The sequence below is a fragment of the Budorcas taxicolor genome, chromosome 4, assembly GCF_023091745.1.
Source record: "Budorcas taxicolor isolate Tak-1 chromosome 4, Takin1.1, whole genome shotgun sequence".
Taxonomy (NCBI): domain Eukaryota; kingdom Metazoa; phylum Chordata; class Mammalia; order Artiodactyla; family Bovidae; genus Budorcas; species Budorcas taxicolor.
Window position 1 is genome coordinate 107,042,864 of NC_068913.1, and position 23,240 is coordinate 107,066,103.

Here is a 23,240-nt window from a genome sequence, read left to right on the forward strand (position 1 = left end):
ACAAGTTTGACTTGGTTGCTGTCTAGTTGCTCAGTCCTGCCGACTCTCTTGTAAACCCTATGGACGATAGCCCTCCAGGCTCTTCTGTCCATGGATTTCCCAGGCCAGAATATTGGAGTAGGTTGCCATGCCCTCCTCCAGGGAATCTTCCTGACCCAGGGACTGAACCTGTGTCTCCTGCTTTGGCAGGAGGATTATTTACCACTGAGCCACCAGGGAAGCCCTATGACTTGGTTTCATTGAGTTATTTTAATTCCTTGTGAAGATCTGAGGTACAGATTCAGCAGCACGTTTCTAGGAATCTCTCTGCAAAGCAGCTGAGAGGGTGCAGGTCCAGGTACACTCACCAAGGCCCCCGGGGTGAGTGTGGGGAGCGTGTATGCGTGTGTGTGAGTGCGCATTGGTGTGCTGAAACAGGAAACTCCAGTTTGAGGTTTGAGCTTTAGTGAGCAGATGAGACAAGATACTGAGTTTCCTGGAAAAGCCACTCCCTTTTGAGTGTCAGGCCCGGAGAGTCTCAGCCTCTAATCGGGCCTCCCAGGTCAGCGTCTGCTCTCCTGCCTGGTGGCCCCATCCCCTTGACCTGCTGGAGAGGCGAGGGAATGGCCCTGTTTCCCGTCCTGTGGGGCTGGGTGCTCCTGGCTGCCGTGAGTACAGGTCAGGGGCCTGGCAGAGACAACCACTTGGTGGACTGAGGGAGGAAAAGACGGGCTGAGTCACAGAGGTGCCTGTAGGCGCAGAAAGTTCTGCTCCCTGACCCCAGCCTTGCCAAGACCGCCCTGCGGTCCGCTCACCCTGTGAAAGGACCCCTTCTGCAACAGCCTCCTCCGGCACTACTCGTGGGATCCCGCTTCAGGTTTTGGCTGCAGCTAGAGATCTGGTGGTGACCACTACCCCCAGGAGCTTCAGCCTGGCTGGCCTGTGTGTTTCAGATGCAGCCACGAGCTTGGTGGAGCAAAAGCCCAGGTGGGTCCTGGTACCTCGCGGACAGGCTGAAACCCTGCGGTGCATCCTGAAGGATTCCCAGTACCCCTGGATGAGCTGGTACCAGCAGGATCTCAGGGGGCAGCTACAGGTGCTGGCCAGTCTGCGGAGTACCGGGGATGAGGAAGTCATAAACCTCCCTGGAGCGGATTACCGGGCCACGCGGGTCAGTGAGAGCGAGCTGAGCCTACACGTGGCCAATGTGACCCAGGGCAGAACGCTGTTCTGCACCTGCAGTAAAGACACAGTGAGACACCCTAAGTGGGAAAATGAATAAAAACCACCCTCTGGGTCCCAACCACAGACCCAACCTCCTCCTCTTCCCCCTCTGCCCTGATGGCCCTCCCCGACCTGAATCTTCCCTTCTGGCCTCTTTACAAGCAGACTCCCCCTGTGCTTCAGAAAACACTCAGTCCAGTGAGTTCAAGGCTTGGTCTGTGGCCCAACAGCCTCTTGTGCCTCTGGGGAAGACTTATTCTTCTTGAAGCTTAGGCTCTGTGTCTGCAAAGTACTGACACTAATTCCCCAGCTCAGAAGGTTGCTTCTTGGATTAAACAAGCCAGTTCAGGTGAAGCCTTTAGGAAAATACAGAGTCATGTAGGAAGGACTTAATCACTGTTGGCTATTCTCTCCAGTGGTGGTATTGTGCTAAGTTGCTTCACTCATGTCCAGCTCTTTGTGACCCCAAGGACCATAGCCCGCCAGGCTCCTCTGTCCATGGGATTCTCCAGGCAAGAATACTGGAGCGGGTTGCTGTGCCCCCCTCCAGGGATATTCCTGACCCAGGGATGGAACCTGTGTCTCAACATCTCCTGCATTGGCAGGTGGGTTCTTTACCTCTAGTACCACCTGGGAAGACTTAACCACTGTGAACTGTTTTCTCCACATGTATAAAAAGCATATTGCACTTTAAGACAAGTATCAATGTCCAGAGGAGAGAAGGACACCCAAAGAGATCCTGGGAGCTCAGAAAAGAGGTACAGTGAATATCTCGATGTATGACACCCCACCACCACCACCACAAACACCATTTGCGTAAACATGCACACGTTTTCCCAATTAGATCCACATTTCTCTGCCCTCAGCACCTCCTGAACTTCTCACGCCTCAATCTCCAGTTGACCTTTTTAAAAGCAAGATCCACAGAGAGGGCCTGATCTAGAAAGGAACAGGGTCTGGGTTCCGGAGTCGGGGGCTCACCAAATATTGACCTAAAGTCATGGCTCAGAAATGGATCTGCAGCCTGAGGAAGGGTACATGTGGGCTCAAGGCAGAACAGCAGGCTCAGCCCCAGGTGAATGGCCGGGAACCACAGGGAGGGGCGTTATGAGAAAGACGCCAGTCCTGAGACCCGTGCAGAGAAGGGAGACTGGACTGCCGCTGACCCACCCCGCTTCCAGCTCGGAGCTTCTCCATCCCAGACGGTGTGGTCCACACGAGCAGGTGACTGGGGTGTCCGGTGGGCGTGAGGGAATGCGGAGGCATTTCAAAGGCAGGCCCATCTCTGGTTTGCCAGGCGGAACTACTAGCACCTACCTGCCCTTTTCTCTGCGCTTGTGGGGAGTGAGACTCTTTCTCCACCAGGGGGCGCCATCTGCCCGCGGATCGCCATGACCTGCACAGAGGTCATGATGGCAGCCATAGCGTTGGTCTTCTCTCAGCCCCTCTCAGGTGTGGTGGTGAACACCTGCCTGGCTCCAGCAGACAAGGACGACGAGGAGGAGGAGACGGCCAGCCTGGCATTTGGATACCTGAGTCCTCTCTCTTTGGCATTTTGGTTGAATTTTGGTCAGAGCAGTTGCCAGAAATCCCAAAGTGAGAGCATCAAGGTGCCTACTGCAGCACTGAGTTTTCAAAGGGTCTGGGAGTGATGGCCTTGGGAGTCCTCAACGCCTGGCTCCCCGTCTTTAGCTTCCAGTGGGTGATTTCTTTCTTAATTTTAAATTTTTATTATTGTCTTGTTCGGTTTCGTCCAGAACCACAGCTTTGTTTTCGTTTGGTCACACTGGGGTGGCGTGTAGACACTTAGATCCCGGATTAGGGATCAAACCCACGCCCCTTGCATTGGAAGCATGGAATCTTAGCTGGACCTCCAGGGAAGCCCCCAGTAGGCAGTCTTATTCTGTTCCAGGCGTCCTTGCTGATGACTTTAAACCAGGGCTCTTTTCCCACCCTGGTTCCCTACTGAGCAGAACTCATTTTATGGTTTCTCAAACCCTCCCATCCTTGAAGGGAATACACAGAGGAAAGAAACTTTAAATTCTATGAAGTCTTTGAAAGCCTCATCATTGCAGTAGCTGGTGTTTATTTCTGTGCACAGGCGCAAGCTCTAGCCTGATCTTCACCTGGTTTTTGTATGATCCTGGCCCATCCAGTCACAGCTTTGGAGAATCATAGCTTTTCAGCCTGGAGAATGGTGTTTATAGGAAGTATCCCCTTACTCAATCAGCCTGCTCTCCAAATCCTAATGTCTTATTAGGATCTGAGGAGGCTAATAAATGACATCCCTGTTTTCTTTACAGAAATTCTGAAAAAAGTGAGAGAGATAAAGGAGGAGGCAGATGAAGAGGGAAATTTCTAGCAACGTGACTTACAGAGTTGATAGAGAATATGGCTCAGACATGTGACAACAGCAGGCTTCCTAAGGCTGTGACTTAAAATTAGACTTATCCCACCCTTCGGGATACTGAGTCATAGATGCCGTCCTATTTTCTCTTAAAAATCCAACATGCAAACGAACAGAGAAGCCTGTTCAAAGAAGAACTTTGCAGGGGTCACATTTTCTCCTCTCTCAGTATCATTTAGCTCCTGCTAAAGAACTTTTTGCCTTTTAAAGTGTAATAACTTGCTAAAGGAAAATAGACAACGTCAAGTTACTCATTTCACCTGCTTCTCCAACTCCTAAAATGGAAATGAATGACACAACCCCGGTAATGTTTTGGAGCCTTTAAGAGGATTCTTTCAAGGACTCGCCATTAAAATGGGATCCAGGGGTGAAACTGACAGGTCAAGTTATTTGATTTATAGAACCAAAAGTAAGCCAAAACAACCCCCACAGATTTGATAGCAGTGGAGTGATGTGCGTCAATAAGCTAAAGTATTCCAGTCTCCTTCTTCGCTTGCAAACTTGTTAGTTATATTAACTGATTTAATTCCCTTTGAGCCAAAAAGAGCCTGGGTGCCCTAGAGCAGGGGTCCCCAATCTCTGGATCTACAGCCTGATGATCTGAGGTGGAACTGATGTAATAATAATGGAAACAATGTGCACAGTAAATGTGATGCCCTTGAATCATCCCAAACCATCCCTGGGCCCTGGTCTGTGGGAAAATTGTCTTTCATGAAACCAGTCCCTGGTGCCAAAAAGGTTGGGAACCACTGCCCTAGAGAATGGATCCTGTGCTAAGAATGAGTCTTCTTTTAAGCCTATAAAAGAAGAGCCCCTATTTACTTGGTGACTTAGGCATGGTAGCTTCAGTTGTGTCTGACTCTTTGTGACCCCGTGGACTGCAGCCCACCAGGCTCCTCTGTCCATGGGATTCTCCAGGCAAGAGTACTGAAGTGGGTTGCCATGCCCTCCTCCTCTTGTGATATTAAAACCCCTCGGAGGGATGCCATGAAGGAAGAAGGAGAATTGAATTCTTCTCAGGAGCCAGAAAATCAATCAACGTGATCTAGTTCTCATTCCTGAGGTCAAGATCAATGTGAATTTCCTGAGAGTGGCTGATGCTCTGCCCTGGTAGACACTTGGAAGGAGCAGAATGGGGACATGGGGATAAGCTATTTGAGGAAGAATTAATGTACTAGAATTTTTCAAGGTCAGTTTGGAGGAGGAAAATATGGTATCCCTGAGAATTCTCACCAAAATGCTCTCACTGCAGCAGACTTGAATGAGCAGATAGACAAGCTGGTCTGTTTTAAAGTCCTTCTTCATTGTTCTCATTGTTTTTAAATGAGAACAAGCAAAGTGAGCAATGGAACCAAATGGAGCATGTGCAGAGACTTCTTGCAAAGACCTAATTTGCAAAAATGTCCTGACCAATCTCGCCCTTAATATAATACTGGTCAAAGGCCACTCCCCATGGAAATCTATCAAGTAAAGCTCTCAGGTGGTAACTGGAGCTGCAGAGGTGAGATGAAAAGAGAAGAAGGAAGGAAGAAAAAGGCACGAGTGTTTAACCGGGGGTGAATGAAGCTCCTGGGGCAGCTGGCATCATGGAAAGAGCACATTGGGAAAATCCACCCTGTACTCTCTGTTCATCTGCTGTGTCCTAAACCCCAGTTACCTTTGGTATTAACCTCTCAGAGCTAAGTCCCTACTGAGAATGCTGCAAAATGAACGTCCAGAATCCATGTCTGGTGCTGAGAGTTGTGAGGGCAAGGAGAGACCAAGGGCCATCATTCCTCCTATGGTGTCCCCCCTTAAACCCTCTCTCCTCCCTGGGAATTCTGTTTAGTTTGATCCTTCTCAGACTTCCGGCTGGCATGTGTAACTTGCCCAAAGCTCATGTGATTGAATCCAGTGCAAGTAGTAGGTGTTTTGTCACCCAAGATGGCAATCGAGTGACTTTTTTTTTTTTCATTATTCAGTAAGGCAATGATCAGTTCATTAGCGAGAACACAGTCGCCACTTCATAAATTCCAAGACGTATGGAGTTTGCCATCATCGTCAATAGGGGAGGAGGAAGAGCTCCCATGTAGAGTCACATACAGGGAGGCACCAGCCACCCACCCTGTGGGGCAGGTGTGAGACAGATGTGTGGGATGCAACTCAGGACACCTGATTAGATTTAATTCTGAGGCTGGACTTAGGAACAGGTGGTGTCACAGGGTCTAGGATTCCTGCCATGAGAACTCAGTTGTTCCGGATGGTATTTTCAATCCAGGGTATGTAGTTAATGATCCTGGTATAGATTCCCACATCAGCTCTCAAAACACACCCATCCGCAAATGTCAGGATTCCTTGAAGTATCCCATTGCACACCGCTGGGGCAGCTGTGACTTCCTGCCAGGGAAAAGGAGACCGAGTTATTTTTCTGGCAAAGGACACAATCAAATGGGGACATTAAGGCACGGAGAGCACATTACCTTGCAGGGCAGCCTCCTTCCTGGCACGATGCCCACGCACATCATATTGTCTCTGATGCGGATGTTTTTATAGGCTCTGCGGCACTCACCTTTGGAGATTACAGAGACATTCACATTCTGCAGTGAGTCAGGGTCCTTGTCTGGAAGGAAGAAAGAAATAGAACTTCCTTAGGAGTTATGAGATACCAAACTTCCTTCTTTCCTTTCCTTCGTTTTCAACATAGTTCCTTTCCTGGTAGAAACAAAAAAGAGTTCAAACACAGAAATCAAAACCGCAGCCACTAAGACAGTAGGAAGTGATCAGATTAACAATTTCTCATGATACAAAGCGTCTATTTATAAAAGAGGTTAAATTCTTGGGAGTTAGATGGAAATACAAGACATTTCTGCAATGAAGTGAAACAGATTACAATTTTTTTTCTGGCAGGTCAGACATTGTAAAAGCGTCCTTTAAGTTGGAATTTTTATTTATTCAGTTTAATTTTATTTTACTTTTTGAGCTTTCAGGTTTATAATTTGCCCTACAGATTATATTCATCACCTATTCCTTTCTAACTTCTCAATTGAAACACACTGACATGAAACATTGCATAAATATGAGGTATACAGTATATTGATTTGACACATTTGAATATTGTAGTATTGAGTCAGAGGTAGATGTCCCCCCGCCTCACCCCACAATGGTAAAGTGATAGGAGATTCATTCTCTGTGGACCAAAAACTCCAAAAGGAGAATAGTAGGACAATTAAGGGAGGAGGCTGGGCCTTGCCCAGAGTACATAGTTCTCATTCTCGAAGTCAACAGGCCTCCCTGACCACATATGCATAGAAAGTTTCCTTAGAGGTCAAAGTGGAGTGATATCAAGGGAGGCTCTACCTGTAGGCCTTTGCGGTAGAATCCCTCTTGGTTAAGAGATGCATGTGCACACGTAGGAGGATCCTGAGATATCCCAGATATGGACTGTGGACCTGGCAAATCAAAACGACTGGCCTAAGGGAACCTGGAAAAAGTGCCCCGTGCAAGCGACTTAACCTGCCGCGAGGTCTCCACTCTCTCTTTCTCCGTCTGAGTCTGCCCGTGTGGCTATGAACACATACTGTGTACTCTTTTTCCTCCTAATGAATACTTTACTTGTTTCACTACTTTCTGTCTTTGTGGGAATTCTTTTCTGGAAAACTGAAGAGCCACGGTCCTTGTCACTGACCACTGGTCTAGTGGCTAGAATTTGCTGTTCTCACTGCTGCACCCTGGCCTCACTCTCTGGCTGGGAACTCAAGCCCCACGTCAAGCCACTGGAGGTCAAGACCACTAGTGATCAATATGATTGGCCACAGTCCACTTCTATCACTGCACAGAATTATCATTTCTTTTTTTTTTTTTTTTTGGAGGGAAAAATTAAGATCCAATCCCTCAGCAAGTTTGATTATAATACAGTATCACTATCTATATTCACTGTGTGTGCTTAGTCGCTCAGCCTTGTCCAGCTCTTTGCAATCTCATGGACCGCAGCCCGCCAGGCTCCTCTGTCCACGAGAATTCTCCAGGCAAGAACAGTGGAGTGGGTTGTCATGCCCTCCTTCAGGGGTTCATCCTATACTGTGTATTAGATTTCCAGAACTTATTTATCTACTAGCTGCAAGTTTGTACCATTAGACAATGTCTCTCTTATTAATATTTTGAGAGTCTGAAGGAATTTAGATCTAAGCCTAGTTTTTCATGCATCAGATCAAAAGTATCCAGTATCTGCTAAAAAAAATCACGCAAAAAGTGGTTTCTCTTAAACCCATAAAACTTGGATTTGAAACTAGGTCTCCTCATTTCTAATTCAAATCATTTCCTTTATATCAATGGTTCACACATATTGTGAATTCTGAAGATCTATAACAAAATGTTTCCAACCTGCAACAAAATGAGAGAAATAAGAACAAAGAAGTTTCCATACACGTGTTGGGAACTTGCCGAGGATTCTTCTTTGGGAGGAAGTATATTATTTTGAGATTTTGCTTTTTAGGGGTGTGTTTATTTCAGTATCTTTATTTGAAAATAACATATTAATTTTTTAAAAGAAAATGATTGAGATTCTTTGCCTTATTTTCTAGTCTAGCAGTAACTGTATAGCTCAACTTTTCTTTTGGAAAGGCCTTTTTAAGAAATGCTTACTTAACTACTTCATGAGCCAGATCAAAATAAACTGCATTTTTTGGTAAGTTATGTCTCTTTTTGATTAAAATGACCTAACACAAAACTCAAGTTATCTCTCAAAGGACAAGGAATTTCTACTTTTTTTTTCCCCACTGGAATACAGTTATTTATAATGTGTTAGTTTCAGGCATACAGCAAAGTGAATCAGTTATACACATACCCTTTCTTTTTAAGGTTCTTTTCCCATATACGTCATTACAGAGTGTTGAGTAGACTTACCTGCGCTATATATATAGGTCCTTATTAGTTATCTATTTCATGTATAGTGTGTATGTCAATTCCAATCTCCCAATTTATCCCTTCTGATTTTCTGAGGAAGTGAGTGAATATTCATTTTTAAAATGTTACCAGTTAAAAGTCTTAAACTTTTGTGGATCTGTGTCACAATTTTGCATAAAGAAGTTCTGCATGATTGAGCACAATATTGCGTGTTTATCTTGTGTTTGCTACATAAACATAATTTTGCTCTGTTTCAGGGCTTTAAGTATCTTTAATGCCTGCAATGGTTTGAAACCATCGATTGTAGTTTATGCCTCATTTCAGAATTAAGAAAATTAAGGCTTCAAAGGTAAAGTGACCAGTGAGCTGTCATACAGCAAATGAAGCCCAGAATACAAATGTCTTCTTCCCACTAACACATCTGTCAGATATGAAAGCAAAGATGTAGAAAAATACAGAAAAGATCTCAGGACTGCTACAGTGAGACTCTGGAGAAGGGAAAGGAGATGAAAGGATGAATGGAAAGGCTAGAAGAAAGTTCGGTGGGGAAAATGGCAGGAGCTAAGGAATTGTGTAGGTAGGAGAGGCGCGTGTCTGGTTCCGAGAGCCACCCACAGAGATCACACAGGTTGTAGGCCCAGGTGGAGACGGTGCACCTATCGTCTTCAGCAGCAGGCTCTCTGGGCAGGCTGACCATTTTCACGTAGTCGTTGAGTGCAATATGGGTTTGCAGCTTGATTAACATGAGGTTGTGCTCAATAGAAGTGATGGAAAATTGTGGGTGACGAATCATCTTCTCGTAACCAACCACTTGTATATATTTTTCTTCATATATATTGGATGGTTTTGTAACCCCCAGTGCTAACTGAAGCCTCCTGGAACAATAGAGATGTTTGTGAAAAGACTGAACAGACATGGATTATCCATCCTTCTGGACCTTTATGGGGTTTCCCTCATGGCTCAGATGGTAAAGAATCTGCCTGCAATGCAGGAGACTTGGGTTCAGTCTCTGGGTTGGAAAGATCCCCTAGAGAAGGAAATGGCAACCCACTCCAGTTTTCTTGCCTGGAGAATTCCATGGACAGAGGAGCCTGGTGGTCCAAGCTCCATGAGGTCACAAAGAATCGGATATATGACTTAGTAATTAACACACTATAAGCCTTGATGAGCTCTTCCCCAAAGCCTTTTCTCTACTACTGAACATCCCCAGAACGTCTCTCAAATTCCATTTAACTGAGTGGACCCCAGGGAGGATTCTGGTCTGTGCCCAACCTGAGAACTCAAAGCATAGTGTGATGTTGGAGGCTTCTTACTCACAGTAAGTTACAGTGTGCAGCTGTGATCACCCAAAGAGGGTGGATCAGGACTCCAACACAAGGCAAGTAATCAGACTTCAAGTAGATCAAGTAGGGGGGAGTGATGGCGTCTTTGTAGTCTGGATCAAAGGTCAAAGCAACTGGACAGAGACACATAGAACACAAATTCTGAGATTGTTTTTCAGGTATTATTTGAAAAAAACAAAAGGAGAGAACTCAATAGGCACGTTGCCCCACCCTTCTCTCCAGGATTTTTATCTGTAAGTTGAATATGTAAACTGGATCACTTTGTTGTAAAACATGAAGAAAATGATAAAAACACATATATTTCATGAGATGAAAGGGATTTTCCCTTTTAGTTGTCATTAGGTGTTCTTCAAAGTATGGATCAAACACAACCTTGCTTAAATACCTTCCAAGATTCAGTAGACATATGACAAATCAGCTCATGGAGAACTTCCTGTCTTTGCCACATTTAGAACGCTTTAGCCAATATTATCCCTTTCTCCTGACAATGCAAGGCTGGATGATACATGTCATTTAAAGAACAGAGCAAATGCTAACAGAGTCTGACAAGGGAGGTAACCATTCATTCAACAAATAAATATTGAGCATCTAGTATGTGGCAGGCTCTAAGCACTTGGCTACATAGTGAACAAAACAGAGATATGCCCCCTGCTGTCATACATTCTGATGAGTGGAGACATTCAGTAATAGTAAATACAGGAATACATCAATGGTATAGTATGTTGGGTAGTGATTAGTGCAGGGAGCAAGGGAGGGGAAGTGTCAGAGGTGTGCATGCACGTGGGTATGTGGGGGTCATTGTGCAGTATTGCATCAGCAGTTGGGAAGACCTCAGGGCTAATGTGAGAGATGAGCAATGCAATGAAGACGTGGGAGTTAATCAGGTGTCTAGGGAAAGGAATTCCAGTGAGAGGATATGTCTGGAGCAAGAGTCCTAAGGCCTGTTTAAGGCACATCACAGAGGCCAGGGTGGGGGACAGGGAGAAAGGCAGGAAGAGGAAGAGGCCAAAGAGGTGATACGAGATTTTGTAGGGTGTTGTAAGGACATGAACTTGTCTCCTGAGTGACACATGGAATCTCTTCAGGGTGTTGTGTAAAGGAGTGAGGATAATTTCCTTACAGAGAAGTATGGCGTGTAGGTATATAAAGCAAAGAGCCCTGTTAGGAGAATGATTTGGTAATAAAGACAGAAGAGGGTGTCTTGATCCATAGCAATCTGTCGAGGTGGTGACATGTGATTTTATTTAGGAAATGTGTAGAAGACAGAGACAGCAACAGGTTCGATCAGATTGAATGTGGGGTATAACAGGGGATTCATGCATACCTCCAGGGTTTTTGCTTGAATGACTGGAGCCACTTCTGGACAAGACCTAAACCCCTGAATGTTCTGCTATGTCCATTAGCTGGACCCCTGTTTTCCATCCTGGACTCCACTTCTCATTCGCGCATTCCAAGCATCAGTTCTGTTCTCCACAGGCCCAGTCAGGCCCCTGTCTTCCTTAGAGACTCTAGGGTCAGGTTTCAGGGTCCATGCCTCCCCCAAAAGCACTCAGGCAATCACCCTGAGGCAAAGACACAGGAAGAAACCTGGTGGGAAGTGCTGAAGGAGTCAGTCCTGCGCTTGCAGTCTGGAACCTTGCTCCTGTCTTCACCCATCTTTCGTGATTCCCTCAGGATTTCTCTTGGGCAATTAAGGAGAAAGATATACAGATACTCACCAGGCAGGTTCAAGAGAGCCCACAGAAGGATTAAATTCATAATCATGTTGAAATCCTTTTCAAAAGATGAGGTTCAGTGCCTTGAAAAGGATGCCAAGGAAGGAGAGAAGAACACTAAGATGAAGCAGGAAGGGGTTCTAGAGTTGGAACAATTGTCATCTGAATTCTTTCAGCTGCAGGATTGAGTTCCAAAAGAACAGGATGTGGTGCCAGATATTAGAGGTGCATTGACAGAGACCGGATGGCTTGGTCCTTGACACAGTGGAGAACGGGTGTGGAATCCAGCATCTCTCACCCTCTCTTCAGGGAAAGATGCACCTAATTTGAGAGGTGCTAAAGCTTGTGGAGCTCCCTGCTGTATAAGTCTCAGACCCCATGTCTCTCTCTGAGCTACAGACTGATTCCTCCTACCTTTGTGATGCTAACCCTCACCTGTGTGACACCGACATTTATTTCCAGTGACCGTAACCCCACCCTCGGGGGCTGATCTTGACCCATTTGCCTGACACTAAACTCCTCATTGAGAGATATGAGTCCTTTCTTCCATGTCACTGCTCATCCATTCATCCTCTCAGCCAGCCAGTGATTTACACTATGTGTCTGACGTGTGCCAGGCTGTATGCTGATACAAGAGGTACCCAGATGTGAAGACGTTGCCCCAACTGCAAAGAGTTATAGACTAGTGGGAACAGCAGGTCTATAAATGGGCAATTGTGAAACAAAATATTCAGAGCTAAAAATCTAGATATACCCCTCTCTAGGGAGAAATATTTGCAAAATGTGTATCTGTTAAATGATTTGCATCCAAAACATACTATGGAATCTGAAAATTCAACAATATGTAAAACAAACAACCAGGTTAAAAAGTGGGCCAAAGATCTGAACAGTTTACCAAAAGCATTTGTCTGCCCAAGCCGCTATAACAAAATACCACAGACCGGGTGGCTTCAACAACAGACTTTTATTATCTGTTACTTTGTTGTAAAACATGAAGAAAATGATGGAATCAGTTGTAGTAATTCAACATGCATGATCAGGGTACTAACACATTCAGTTCCTGGTGAGAGCTCTCATTCCAGTTTGTGGCCAGCAGCCTCTCACCTTATTATCATGTGATCTTTCCTCTATAAGCAGAGTAGCAGTAATAGCGCTCAGCTGCAAAGAGTGAGCTGCTCATGGGGTCATGTCTGACTTTTTGCAGCCTCATGGACTATAGGCCTCTAGGCTCCTCTGTTCCTGGGATATCCCAGGCAAGAATACTCGAGTGGGTTGCCATTTCCTCCTCCAGGGGATCTTCCCAACCGAGGGACCAAACCCATGTCTCCTGCATTGGCAGGTTGATTCTTTACTACTGAGCCACCTGGAAAGGCCCTGACTGAAAGTTACATGAAGTTAACTGAATCACTTTGCTGTGTGCCTGAAACTAACACAGTGTAGTAAATCAAGTATGCTGCTGCTGCTGCTGCTAAGTCGCTTCAGTCGTGTCTGACTCTGTGCGACCGCATAGATGCCAGCCCATCCGGCTCCCTGTCCCTGGGATTCTCCAGGCCAAGAATACTAGAAAAAAGTAAAAGAAGTGACCAGATGAGCATTTTATTAAAAACTCTGCAACAAATATAGATGTGATTCAAGAAAGAGCTCTGGGGGCACTGGTCAGTGAGTCAGAGACAGGAAGCAGGGCATAACTAGAGGCAAGCCCACTGGAGAAGACAAGCAAACAGGGGGGCTTGTGGTTTAGACGGACCAAAGGTTACAAGAAAAAGAAGCGGTGTTGAATTAAATGGGCTTAGTGTCCAAATTTGAGAATTTGGTTTTCCTGTATGTGCCAGGATAAGCTGTGGCATTCATCATAACCCAGCCATTTTTTTTTCTGTCCTGTTGTTGTTTTATTTTGTTTTGCTTTGCTTTGATAGGAGAGAAATGCATCCACACTCAGAGCGTATCAATATAAAACAACCAAACTCCCTTAGCAATCTCTGCAGACAGATTTACCATGTCCCTCATGAGATGAACGCCAAATCTCTTCACTCTTTGCAGTCTTTTTCTCCTCTGGGGTGAGTCTCTCTGCTCATCTCTCTGTTCCTTTTCCCCCTTTTAACAGATAATCCCATGTCATGCCGTCCCTCTCCTACATGTAACTCCATAGCCTCTCATATATCACTCGGTCCCCTATTTTTGGGTCATTTGACATCTTCTCGGTGCTATAATTTTAGGTGTCCTGGTCAATGGGTTTGGGATTCTGTACATTGCCGCTTTATGCCAGTGTGAGAGACGCACTGATCGTAGGTCAAAGCTCCTCCCAGTATCCCAGAACTTTACTTAAGTCTGCACCTGTTACCTATAAACACAGAAACTGCCTCATTGTTTTATTATCATCGAGATCCAGATCTTTGCTAGAAATGGCCACCTCTATTTCCTTCAAGGATCTCAAATATAACGTGCCCCACCTTGCTCCTGATCCATTACAGATGGAAACAGTACTTCTCTTTATATTACCATCTAGTACTCTTGCCTGGAGAATCCCAGGGACAGGGGAGCCTGGTGGGCTGCCATCTATGGGGTCGCACAGAGTCGGACACGACAAGCGTGACTTAGCAGCAGCAGCAGCAGCAGCAGAACCACCATCTACCTTGTTGTTCAAGTTAGAAGCAGGGGTGATCCCTGACTTTGCCCCTTCTGTTTCTACTCACAGTCACCGTGTTTAAAGCTTACAGACTCTGTGTTCTTACATCTGCCAATTCAGACATTTGATGTTCTACTTACCATGGTGGCTTTAATGACTAAGACTCTGATGCCTACAAGATAAAAAAAAATCTAAATTCCTTTACCAAATAGGTCAGGCCTTTTGCTATCTAACCCTTGCCTGCATAAATAATACTTTTCTATCACATTCTCTCTTCCCTTCTATGAACAATTTATTTTCCACCCTTCAGTATTACTTCTTTACATGTATTTTCCAGAACATAATGGTTTTTACGCTTTTCTGACTTTTCCCTAACTATACCTCAGGTCTGTAATACTCTCCTCTAATTTGTTGGCCTCTTGGGTGGCACCTCCTGTGCCTCTGACACCCTGATTTTTTCCTATATTCTCACTGAACTTATTGCTCATCGCCACTGTAGTAATTATCGGCAGGTAATAGAACTGGCTAATTGATGGCGAAGTCTGCATTATATCTACTCATGCACCCCTAGCGAACATGCATGCACGCATGCTCAGTTGCTCAGTTATGTCCAACTCTACGATCCCATGGACTGTAGTCCTCCAAGGTCCTCTGTCCATAGGATTATCCCAGCAAGAATACTGGAGTGGGTAGCCATTTCCTCCCCCAGGGGATCTTCCCGACTCAGGGACTGAACCCACGTCTCCTGTGTCTCCTGCATTGTAGGTGGATTCTTCACCACTAAGCCACCTGAAAGCCCCAGCCTGGGGACATTTCAAATAGCAGACATTACAACAATTTTTGAATGAACAAATGGTTGGGAGTGTTGTTAGATTTCTCATCATGTTTACAGTTTATATGATAGAGGAATACGTTTTTAGTGTCACAGCGCCTTAGTGTCATTTCTTTTTAATAAATTCTGCTCAAGAACAAGAAACATAATAAAGAGAGTTGTAGATCCAGGCTGGAAATCATGAAGATACTGCGCTGAGGGGATGGAGGACCAGAGACGCCTCAGTAGCTTTCAATGATGCTCATAATCCATCTTGAATAAGAACTGATTTCTGTGAAGAATCCTTCATTTCCAAGGGTGACACTTCCTCTTGCCCAACTCAAGATTCCATGTACCCTCCCACTGCAGATGGCCGGAGCTGCCGAGACTTCCTGCCAGGGAGAGGGAACAGGGGGTCAGTGTTGCTTTGTTCCTCATCCAACAAGGATTTATTCTAAGAAGTGGCACATTGTGATAGCAGAAGCTCCTATCAGACTGGAATCATTTTTCTTGAGAGGGGAGAACCCTCTCTTCACATCCATGCAGGTCTCACCTCTCTAGGTCTGAATTTGACCAACCTGAGTGCAAGTAGAAGGAGAAAGGACAAGTGACTCTCCCCTGACTCTCTCCCACTCTACAGGAAGGCAGGGGAATGGATGACCAATCCACAGACTGAGGAGGCAGAGGAAGACCGCAGGCCTTCTGCTTGGATACCGCTTGGTCTCATACAAGCGCCTTTCCCCATGGACCCCTTGCCATGTGCTTGTCTGGAGATAGCAAAGATACCTTAGTATCAGATAGGGTCTTTAGAGGCTGCCCCACACACATGGTGTTTACTGCCGTTCTTTCGTCGTGCATATTCTGGCACTCATAGTAGGGACGAGTATATTGGTTTATCCAAGTCAGGATGTCAGGGTCACTAACTGTGGGAAAGAGAAAAGTCCAGGGTGACTCTCCTTATCATATACTCTTGTGATCAGCCTCTGTTCTGTGAATACACTGTATATATTTATAGTAGGTATCAGACATTCCATCCTTCTTAGAGCCCCTTGTTCAGTATCTCTGTGTCTGAGCAGTGGATTCAAAGCATTACATGAGTCTTACATCAGATATCATCAGATCTATAGTTCTCTCTGTACTGTGCATAACTTGGAAAGCTTAAAAATCCCACAGGAAAATTATGAATGATTATGAGGAGAGAGAGACAGAAAGCTGTTGTCTGTAAGAAAACTTCCTTTTGGGGACTTACTTCATCATCTTTACATTTAATCATAAAGGGAGAAAATGATTTTTAACGTGTTTTAAACTCTGTTTTTTTATAGTGAGGTCATTTATAAATGGCTTATTTATAAGTACATATGTATATGTATAAATATACATATATAATTTCCCCTAAGAAGTAACATTGCTCATCTTACTTATTGCAGTTGTTACTATACTGTTAACCTCAGGATGTAGGGAGTCTAACCAACACATTATGTAATTTTAATCTCTGGTGGAGAGTAATAAGGAGGAAGGAAGCAAAAAATCGACTAGAGATCTCTCAAGTTAAACCTAGCATTACTTATAAGGCAGAATATTTTGGATACATTTCCAATCTAATGTTTTAAATCAAATCAGATCAGGAAGCGTCAGGTCAGAAAAGGACGAGAAGAGTTAGGTTCAGTTTTAACTTTTTTGGAAATCTAATTGAAATACTTAGAACAAGTTAGGTGAAAGTAACCTACTTCCTTGAAATAGTGAATTCTTAATAAATATTGGGAGGCTGGCCCTAGAGAGCTTACAGCATTGATTCGTCACTGTGATTCTGCCATGACATGCAGAGCCTATGAGATGAAACTTTTTGTAGTTTTATTTTGCTTTCAAGTGGTATGTCATAAATTACTTTGTAAAATGTGAAGCAGTTACTTTGAATAGGACTTAAAAGCTTCAATTTGTTCAGAAAATATATTCACTTAGATTCTCTAGAATGTTGCTTCTAAATTGAAGTTGCCAAATTTCATTGGCACTGAGAATACAAAAGTGCTCACTTGCTACCTTTACAAAACAGACTGATGGACCAAAACAGTCTCCTACTTTTTGTTTGTTTTTATAGAATGTATGACTTGTTCTGTAACCAGAGGAGAAAGGTTTAAACCTGATTACTATCCACAACTTGCCTTAGTGAGTAGGCTTTAACAAGCCAATCCGTCAATGTCACTCTTTAAAGTCAGCATGTTAGACTCCTCCAATAAACAACGGAGTGCCGACCAATCAGCAACAATCTCACCCAGGTAATCAAGCCTCTACAGATGACATCACCTCTCTTCAGCCTCTGAAAGTCCTCCAGACTCTCAATGGAAAGCTTCCCACAAACCCCGTATAAGCACTGCTTAGTACTCTGTACTGCTCATTGAGACTGTGCCTGCTCAGCACTGCTCTTCTATACTAAGCAATAAGTTCAGCTTTCTCATTTCAGATATCAAGTAATGGTTCCGGTACCCTCTGTTAATGAAAGGGAGGATAATGGTAGTATAAGCTACGTCCTTCATGTGTGTGTGTGTGCTGTGTGCTCAGTCATGTGCGACTCTTTGTGACCCCCATGAACCTGCCAGGCTCCTCTGTTCATGGGATTCTCCAGGCAAGAACACTGAGTGGATGGTCATGCCCTCCTCCAAGGGATCTTCCCAACGCAGGGACTGAACCCTCATATCTCTTGCATCTCCTGCACTGCAGGCAGATTCTTTACCACTGAGATGCACCTGAGAAGCGTTTCAGGTATATCCCTCTTCATTTTCCCCAGCGCCAAAACCTTCCCAGGATGAAGAACACAGAGTCAAACACTTACGGTTTTTATATTTACTCCAGGTCCAGGTTGGGATAAAGCAGGATTCATTAAGTGATAAGGGTTCCATAGCTATGGCTATGGTTCCCACCTGGGTGGTGATTTTAGCAGCCTCAGACAGTTTTATCATCATCAGGTCATCGTTCAGATATTCTGAGTTGAAGTCAGGGTAGGGCACAGTCATTGAGTAACTCTGGGTCTGTTCATGCTTATTTTTGATGTTGGGTTGATAAATTCCCAATCGGATTTTAACACTATGGAAGAAGCAAGACAGGGAGATTAAAAAAAACAAAAAACAAAAAACCAGGTTTACAGAATGTCAGAACTGCAAGAAGTGTCATGGGTGACTTTCTTTAATCATCTAATCATCTTCATTTTATTTCTTAGGCCTGAGAACCAAAGTGACCTGCCTTGGCCTGTAAAATAGTAGTAACAATAGTTTATAGGATTGTTGTATTAGAGTCAATGTATATACATAAAACCTGACATGGTATCTGCCACCTAGAACGTACTCAGTGGAATCTAGTTGTTGTCATCGATGATGTTAAGGATCACAACGACAACCTGGATAATCTGAATGAATAGGTAACAGATATGGCCCCAGAACCCATTATTCCAGAGGTCTTTGCCTGCCCTCCACTGTCTGAAACAACTCTGGAGCAAGTATATTGTACCTGCTGTTTCTGGATAGTCTTAGGCCCTTTCCAGCTCCTTTTGGGCCCATATCCTTGTATTTACTGAAGTTTGCCTACACTGATTATAGATTCAAAAGACTCTTAGCAGCCTAACAGGACTCCCACTGACCACTTTCTGTGATATTTCCTGGACAAATTCAAACCCACCCATTTCTATTGCCGGGAGTCCAGTCATGTAACAGACACAGGAGCCACTGCCTGCCAAAAGACAGTCTGTGCATTAGGTCTGGTTGAGAGAAGAAAATCCAATTTTCCAATGCCAGTTCCTGGAGCGGATGGACTATATTTCCTGCCTATATTTCCTTTGTATTTCTCACTGACACAAAGCAGAGGTTCGATCTGTGTTTGAATGAACTGTCTTGAACAACCAGCTGGCTGAAAACTCTGAGTTAGAAGTGACCCTTGTACATTCCTGAAACTGTGACTAGGTCACAATTATCTAACACTTTGTCACACACAACAGAGACACCGGTTTGTAAAGGACAGCATCATCTCATGCCGAGCTCCTTCACTCTTCTTCTCTTACCTGTATCACATGGCTTCTGCCTAACACTTCACCCTCAGCCTGTGAACACCCACCCCTACTCATGAGAGTCTCTGTACACTCTTCCCTCACCTGGAATTTCCCCCAGAATTTATTCAACCTGGTTGCATCCTCCTCTTCGTGTCTGTCTCATCTCTTCAAACAGACCTGATATGATCACCCTAACTGAAGTAGGTATCTTGTTTTATTCCTGTATATTGCTGCTTAGCACTCCTTTCAATGTTTTATTTTGGGACTTTTATTTGCTTTGGCGTATTTCCTCTACCAGAATGTGAGCTCCATGAGGAAAGGCTAATTACCATCTTGTTCCCTTGCTGCTTTTTCCTTTCATTAAGCAGTCCCTGGAATATGGTAAATGTTCCAGAAGTATGTTGGATGAAAGTTGAAAGTGTTAGTCATTCAGTTGTGTCCAACTCTTTGCCACCCCTTGGACTGTATGTAGCCTGCCAGGCTCTTCTGTCTGTGGAATTCTTCAGGCCAGAATACTGGAGTGGGTGGCTGTTCCCTTCTCCAGGAGATCTTCCCGACCCAGGGATCGAATCCAGGTCTCCTGCATTGCAGGCAGATTCTTTACCATCTGAGCCACTAGGGAAGCCCTCAAGTAGGTTGGACGGATGTCTATTATTTATTTTCCATGAGAAGGAGGCTTCTGACATTCCTCTTCATCTCCTAAACTGCCCAAATGTATCTTTTTCCCCATTGGGAAGATGACTCTCTCTCTTCCTGGGTCTTCAGATTCCCTGGGATGCCGTTAGAACTTGCTAGGATGCCTCACAAGACCTGCTTTTAAATTTTATTTATTTATTTTTAAGTGAAGGATAATTGTTTTGCAATACTGTGTTGGTTTCTGCCATACATCAACATGAATCAACCATAGGTATACCTATGTCCCCTCCTTCTTGAACCTCCCTCCCATTTCCCATGTCTCATCCAAACTCAACCGGGTTGAGGGCCCTGAGCCGTATAACAAATCCCCACCGGTGGTCTGTCTTACACGTGGTAGTGTGTGTGCTTCGATGTTACTCTCTGTATTTGTCTCACACTCTCCTTCCTCCCCTCCCCTCACCCGTGTCCTCTCTATGTCTGCCTCTCCATTGCTGCCCTGCAAATAGTTTCCTCAGCTCTGTCTTTCTAGATCCAATAAACATCCATTTATATAAGGTATTTGTTGGTCTCTTTCTGACTTCCTTTACTCTGTGTAATAGGCTCTAGGTTCATCCACCTCATTAGGATTGACTCAGATGTGTTCCTTTTTACGGCTGAGTAATATTTCATTGTATATATGTACCACAGCTTCTTCATTCATCTGTCGATGGACATCTAGGTTGCTTCTATGTCCTAGCTGTTGTAAATAATGCTGCAATGAACATTTGGGTACATGTGTGTTTTTAAATTTTGGTTTCCTCAGGGTATGTTTTAGCAGCGGGATTGCTGAGTCATATTGTAGTTTTATTCCTAGTTTTATAAGGAATCTCCATACTGTCATCAGACCTGCTTTTGTTTAAGTAGATTCCCCCCTGGCTCCCAAGAGCAGAGAAATACTTACGGAGAGGGGCAGTGAGCAGCGGTCAGTACCCACTGCGGGTGAATGAGGGTGCCCACACAGGGTTCTGGGAAGGACTGCAGGTAGGCCATATAAGGGATAGTAAAATCTACTTCATTCGTCTTCTCAGCGTTAGATTCTTCTGCCAGAATGACTCCTAAAGAATCAGTGGGGTCACAGGTAGAGAGATAGGGCAAGAGGTGAAAGTTGGCTACGATAGTTTTTCCCACCCTAAGGTTTTCAAGCTAAAATAGTCTTCCGCTGCTGCTAGGTCGCTTCAGTTGTGTCCAACTCTGTGCTACCCCATAGACCGCAGCCCACCAGGCTCCCCGTCCCTGGGAGTCTCCAGGCAAGAACACTGGAGTGGGTTGCCGTTTCCTTCTCCAATGCATGAAAGTGAAAAGTGAAAGTGAAGTCTCTCAGTCGTGTCCAACTCTTCGCGACCCCATGGACTGTGGCCTACCAGGCTCCTCCGTCCATGAGATTTTCCAGGCAAGAGTGGGGTGCCATTTTTCCCTATTTTATTTTAATTGAAGGATAATTGCCTTACAGTGTTGTGTTCGTTTCTGCTGTACAACAACTCGAAGCAGCTATAGGAATACGTGTCCCCTCCCTTTCAACCTTCTCTCCCTCCCACCTCCATCCTGCCCCTCCAGGCTGTCGCAGAGTCCTGTGCCATGCTCCCTGTGTTATACGGCAGCCTCCCACCAGCTGTCTGTTAATATTCACACACGGCAGTGAGTGTATGCCAATGCTACGCTCTCAATTCACCGCAAACTCTCCTTCTCCTGCTGTGTCCACAGCTCCTTTCTCTGTGTTTGCCTCTCTTTGCCTGCCCTGCAAATAGGTTCATCTGTCCCATTTCTCTAAGGGAAATCATGCATGTCACCCAAGCTCTACACATTAAGAAAACTGATACGTGTCTTTGCTTGAGATGGAGGTATACTGAAGTTCTGTGAAACTAACGCAAAGGCATATCTGAGGCTGATCATAAACCCTGATTGGCAGTGCTGTGTATAATAAAAATGAAAAAAAAAATTACTACTTAAAAATATTATTCTAAATTCACTTTTTCCAGGAATGAAAGTAAAGAAGTTAAATCCTACCTGACTTTGGTGCTGAAAGGAGTGGAAGAGCTTGGGGGAGGGACCTGAGGCTCTCATAGCCCCTGACTCACCCCTCTTCCCAACCTGCACTTACTCCTCCAGAGTCCATCTGCCCAGAGAAAGGGAAGATGTACTTTTCTGCTCTCTATCCAAGAGTCCTGGGAGAGTGCAGGGCACTTATAAAGACATATGCTAACTTGCTCGCAGGTGCAGAAGAAGCTTAGAGAGACCGTTGATGGGGTGAGCCATGCATCAAGAGTGATACCTTTCACTTCCATTAGCAGTTAATTGAAGGATATGCCCACCACCTCCTCTCTCTTCAGCTTTGGCCAGCTACTTCCTTCTCTGATCCATGTGTGTGCATGCCCAGTTGCTTCAGTCGTGTCCGACTCTTTGAGATCCTATGGACCATAGCCCACCAGGCTCCTCTGTCCATGGGATTCTCCAGGCAAGAATACTGGAGTGGGTTGCAGTGCCCTCCTCCAGGGGATCTTCACAGCCCAGGGTTCGAACCCATGTCTGTTATGTCTCCTGCACTAGCAGGTGAGTTCTTTACCACTAACACCACCTGGGAAGCCCCATCCTCCCACACATCACCACATCACTCCCTAAGCAGCAACAAGACCTAGACTCACCAGCCATGCTCAGGAGCATGAAGAAGACACAGCACTTCATGACAGGCTGGGATCTCACCAGCAGCAAAGTCAGATCAAGCTCTCGGCTGTCTCAATCTTTAGTCCAAGTAGCCTTGGCAAGAACAGCTTTGCGGGGCGGGGTGGGGAAATATTACTTTGTGGGGGTAGGGAAGGAGCAAGGATGCTAGAGCAATCTTCAAACTAGCTCTTATCAAAATCCAGTTATATAAGGCACAGCTGGGAGCTGGCTCTGATGTGGGTGAAAGAGGAAGGGGCAGACACGTCCCGCCCCTGGTGCCTCTTCTCTGACCCTAAAGATCTCAGGAGTCATGAGGTACCTGCTGACATCCCCCTCCCCTTTCTGTGACATAATCATTCTTTGTTGTCCCCTCCTCCCTTTGTGACGGTGAACCTCATTCCCTGCCCTCACTTGTCATCTCTGTTTCCCCAAGAATCCCTCTTCTCTTCTCAGAGACTCCTCAAACATTGGGGTATGACATAAAGGTAACAAGGCATCCTCCCCTCCCTGTTTTAGTGTTGAGGATGCTGTGGTCTTCACGGAAGTCAGCAGCAAAGTTAGGACTTGAAACTGAGTCTCCAGATTTCCTCTGATGTGTTGAATTGTACCTGAATCCTGTGCTCCCAGAAAACACTGGTGGGTGAAGAAGTTTCAGCTTACCACAAAGAACGACCCTTCCCCATGTTAGTTTGAAGAAATTCTGCCCACTCTTTCTCAGGGCTCCCATAGGACTTTGGAGGACTTCTTTGTTGACCTGTGACAAGGTCAATCACAGGCCCTTTTCCCTTTTTTACCTGAACTCACTGACACAGCCAGATATGGACCCTCCAGTTCCCCAATTAGTCTCTCATCAATGATTAGCTGAGCTTGCAACTGTTACCCCCACCC

General features: G+C 45.1%; 2 protein-coding genes and 1 gene segment (V, D, J or C); 1 reads left to right on the top strand and 2 right to left on the bottom strand.

Moving 5' to 3' along the window:
• Positions 1 to 602: 602 nt before the first annotated feature.
• LOC128046314 (T-cell receptor beta chain V region E1-like) lies at positions 603 to 3,565 on the top strand. The segment is given in 4 exon segments: positions 603 to 657; positions 933 to 1,220; positions 2,569 to 2,799; positions 3,507 to 3,565. Coding segments are annotated over 4 exon segments (633 nt in total).
• Positions 3,566 to 5,836: 2,271 nt separating this feature from the next.
• Positions 5,837 to 11,592, bottom strand: PRSS58 (serine protease 58). The gene is made up of 5 exons (XM_052639265.1): positions 11,553 to 11,592; positions 9,809 to 9,947; positions 9,107 to 9,366; positions 6,070 to 6,209; positions 5,837 to 5,986 (listed from the first exon to the last, which is right to left on the bottom strand). Exons 1-5 carry the CDS (start codon positions 11,590 to 11,592, stop codon positions 5,837 to 5,839), a joined length of 729 nt encoding a protein of 242 aa, XP_052495225.1.
• A 3,636-nt stretch (positions 11,593 to 15,228) lies between these two features.
• LOC128047078 (serine protease 58-like) lies at positions 15,229 to 22,373 on the bottom strand. The gene is made up of 5 exons (XM_052639276.1): positions 22,334 to 22,373; positions 20,596 to 20,749; positions 17,814 to 18,064; positions 15,773 to 15,909; positions 15,229 to 15,378 (listed from the first exon to the last, which is right to left on the bottom strand). Exons 1-5 carry the CDS (start codon positions 22,371 to 22,373, stop codon positions 15,229 to 15,231), a joined length of 732 nt encoding a protein of 243 aa, XP_052495236.1.
• Positions 22,374 to 23,240: the final 867 nt, after the last annotated feature.

Coding starts and splice junctions, on each gene's coding strand:
- LOC128047078 (XM_052639276.1), bottom strand. CDS start 22,373: ATGAAGTGCTGTGTCTTCTTCATGCTCCTGAGCATGGCTG. Junction 20,750..22,333: donor CATGCTCCTGAGCATGGCTG/GTGAGTCTAGGT, acceptor CTGATTCTTTAG/GAGTCATTCTGGCAGAAGAA. Junction 15,379..15,772: donor AGACCCTATCTGATACTAAG/GTATCTTTGCTA, acceptor TCTCCCTGGCAG/GAAGTCTCGGCAGCTCCGGC.
- PRSS58 (XM_052639265.1), bottom strand. CDS start 11,592: ATGAATTTAATCCTTCTGTGGGCTCTCTTGAACCTGCCTG. Junction 9,367..9,808: donor GCTGCACACTGTAACTTACT/GTGAGTAAGAAG, acceptor CTATTGTTCCAG/GAGGCTTCAGTTAGCACTGG. Junction 5,987..6,069: donor GAAGGAGGCTGCCCTGCAAG/GTAATGTGCTCT, acceptor TTTCCCTGGCAG/GAAGTCACAGCTGCCCCAGC.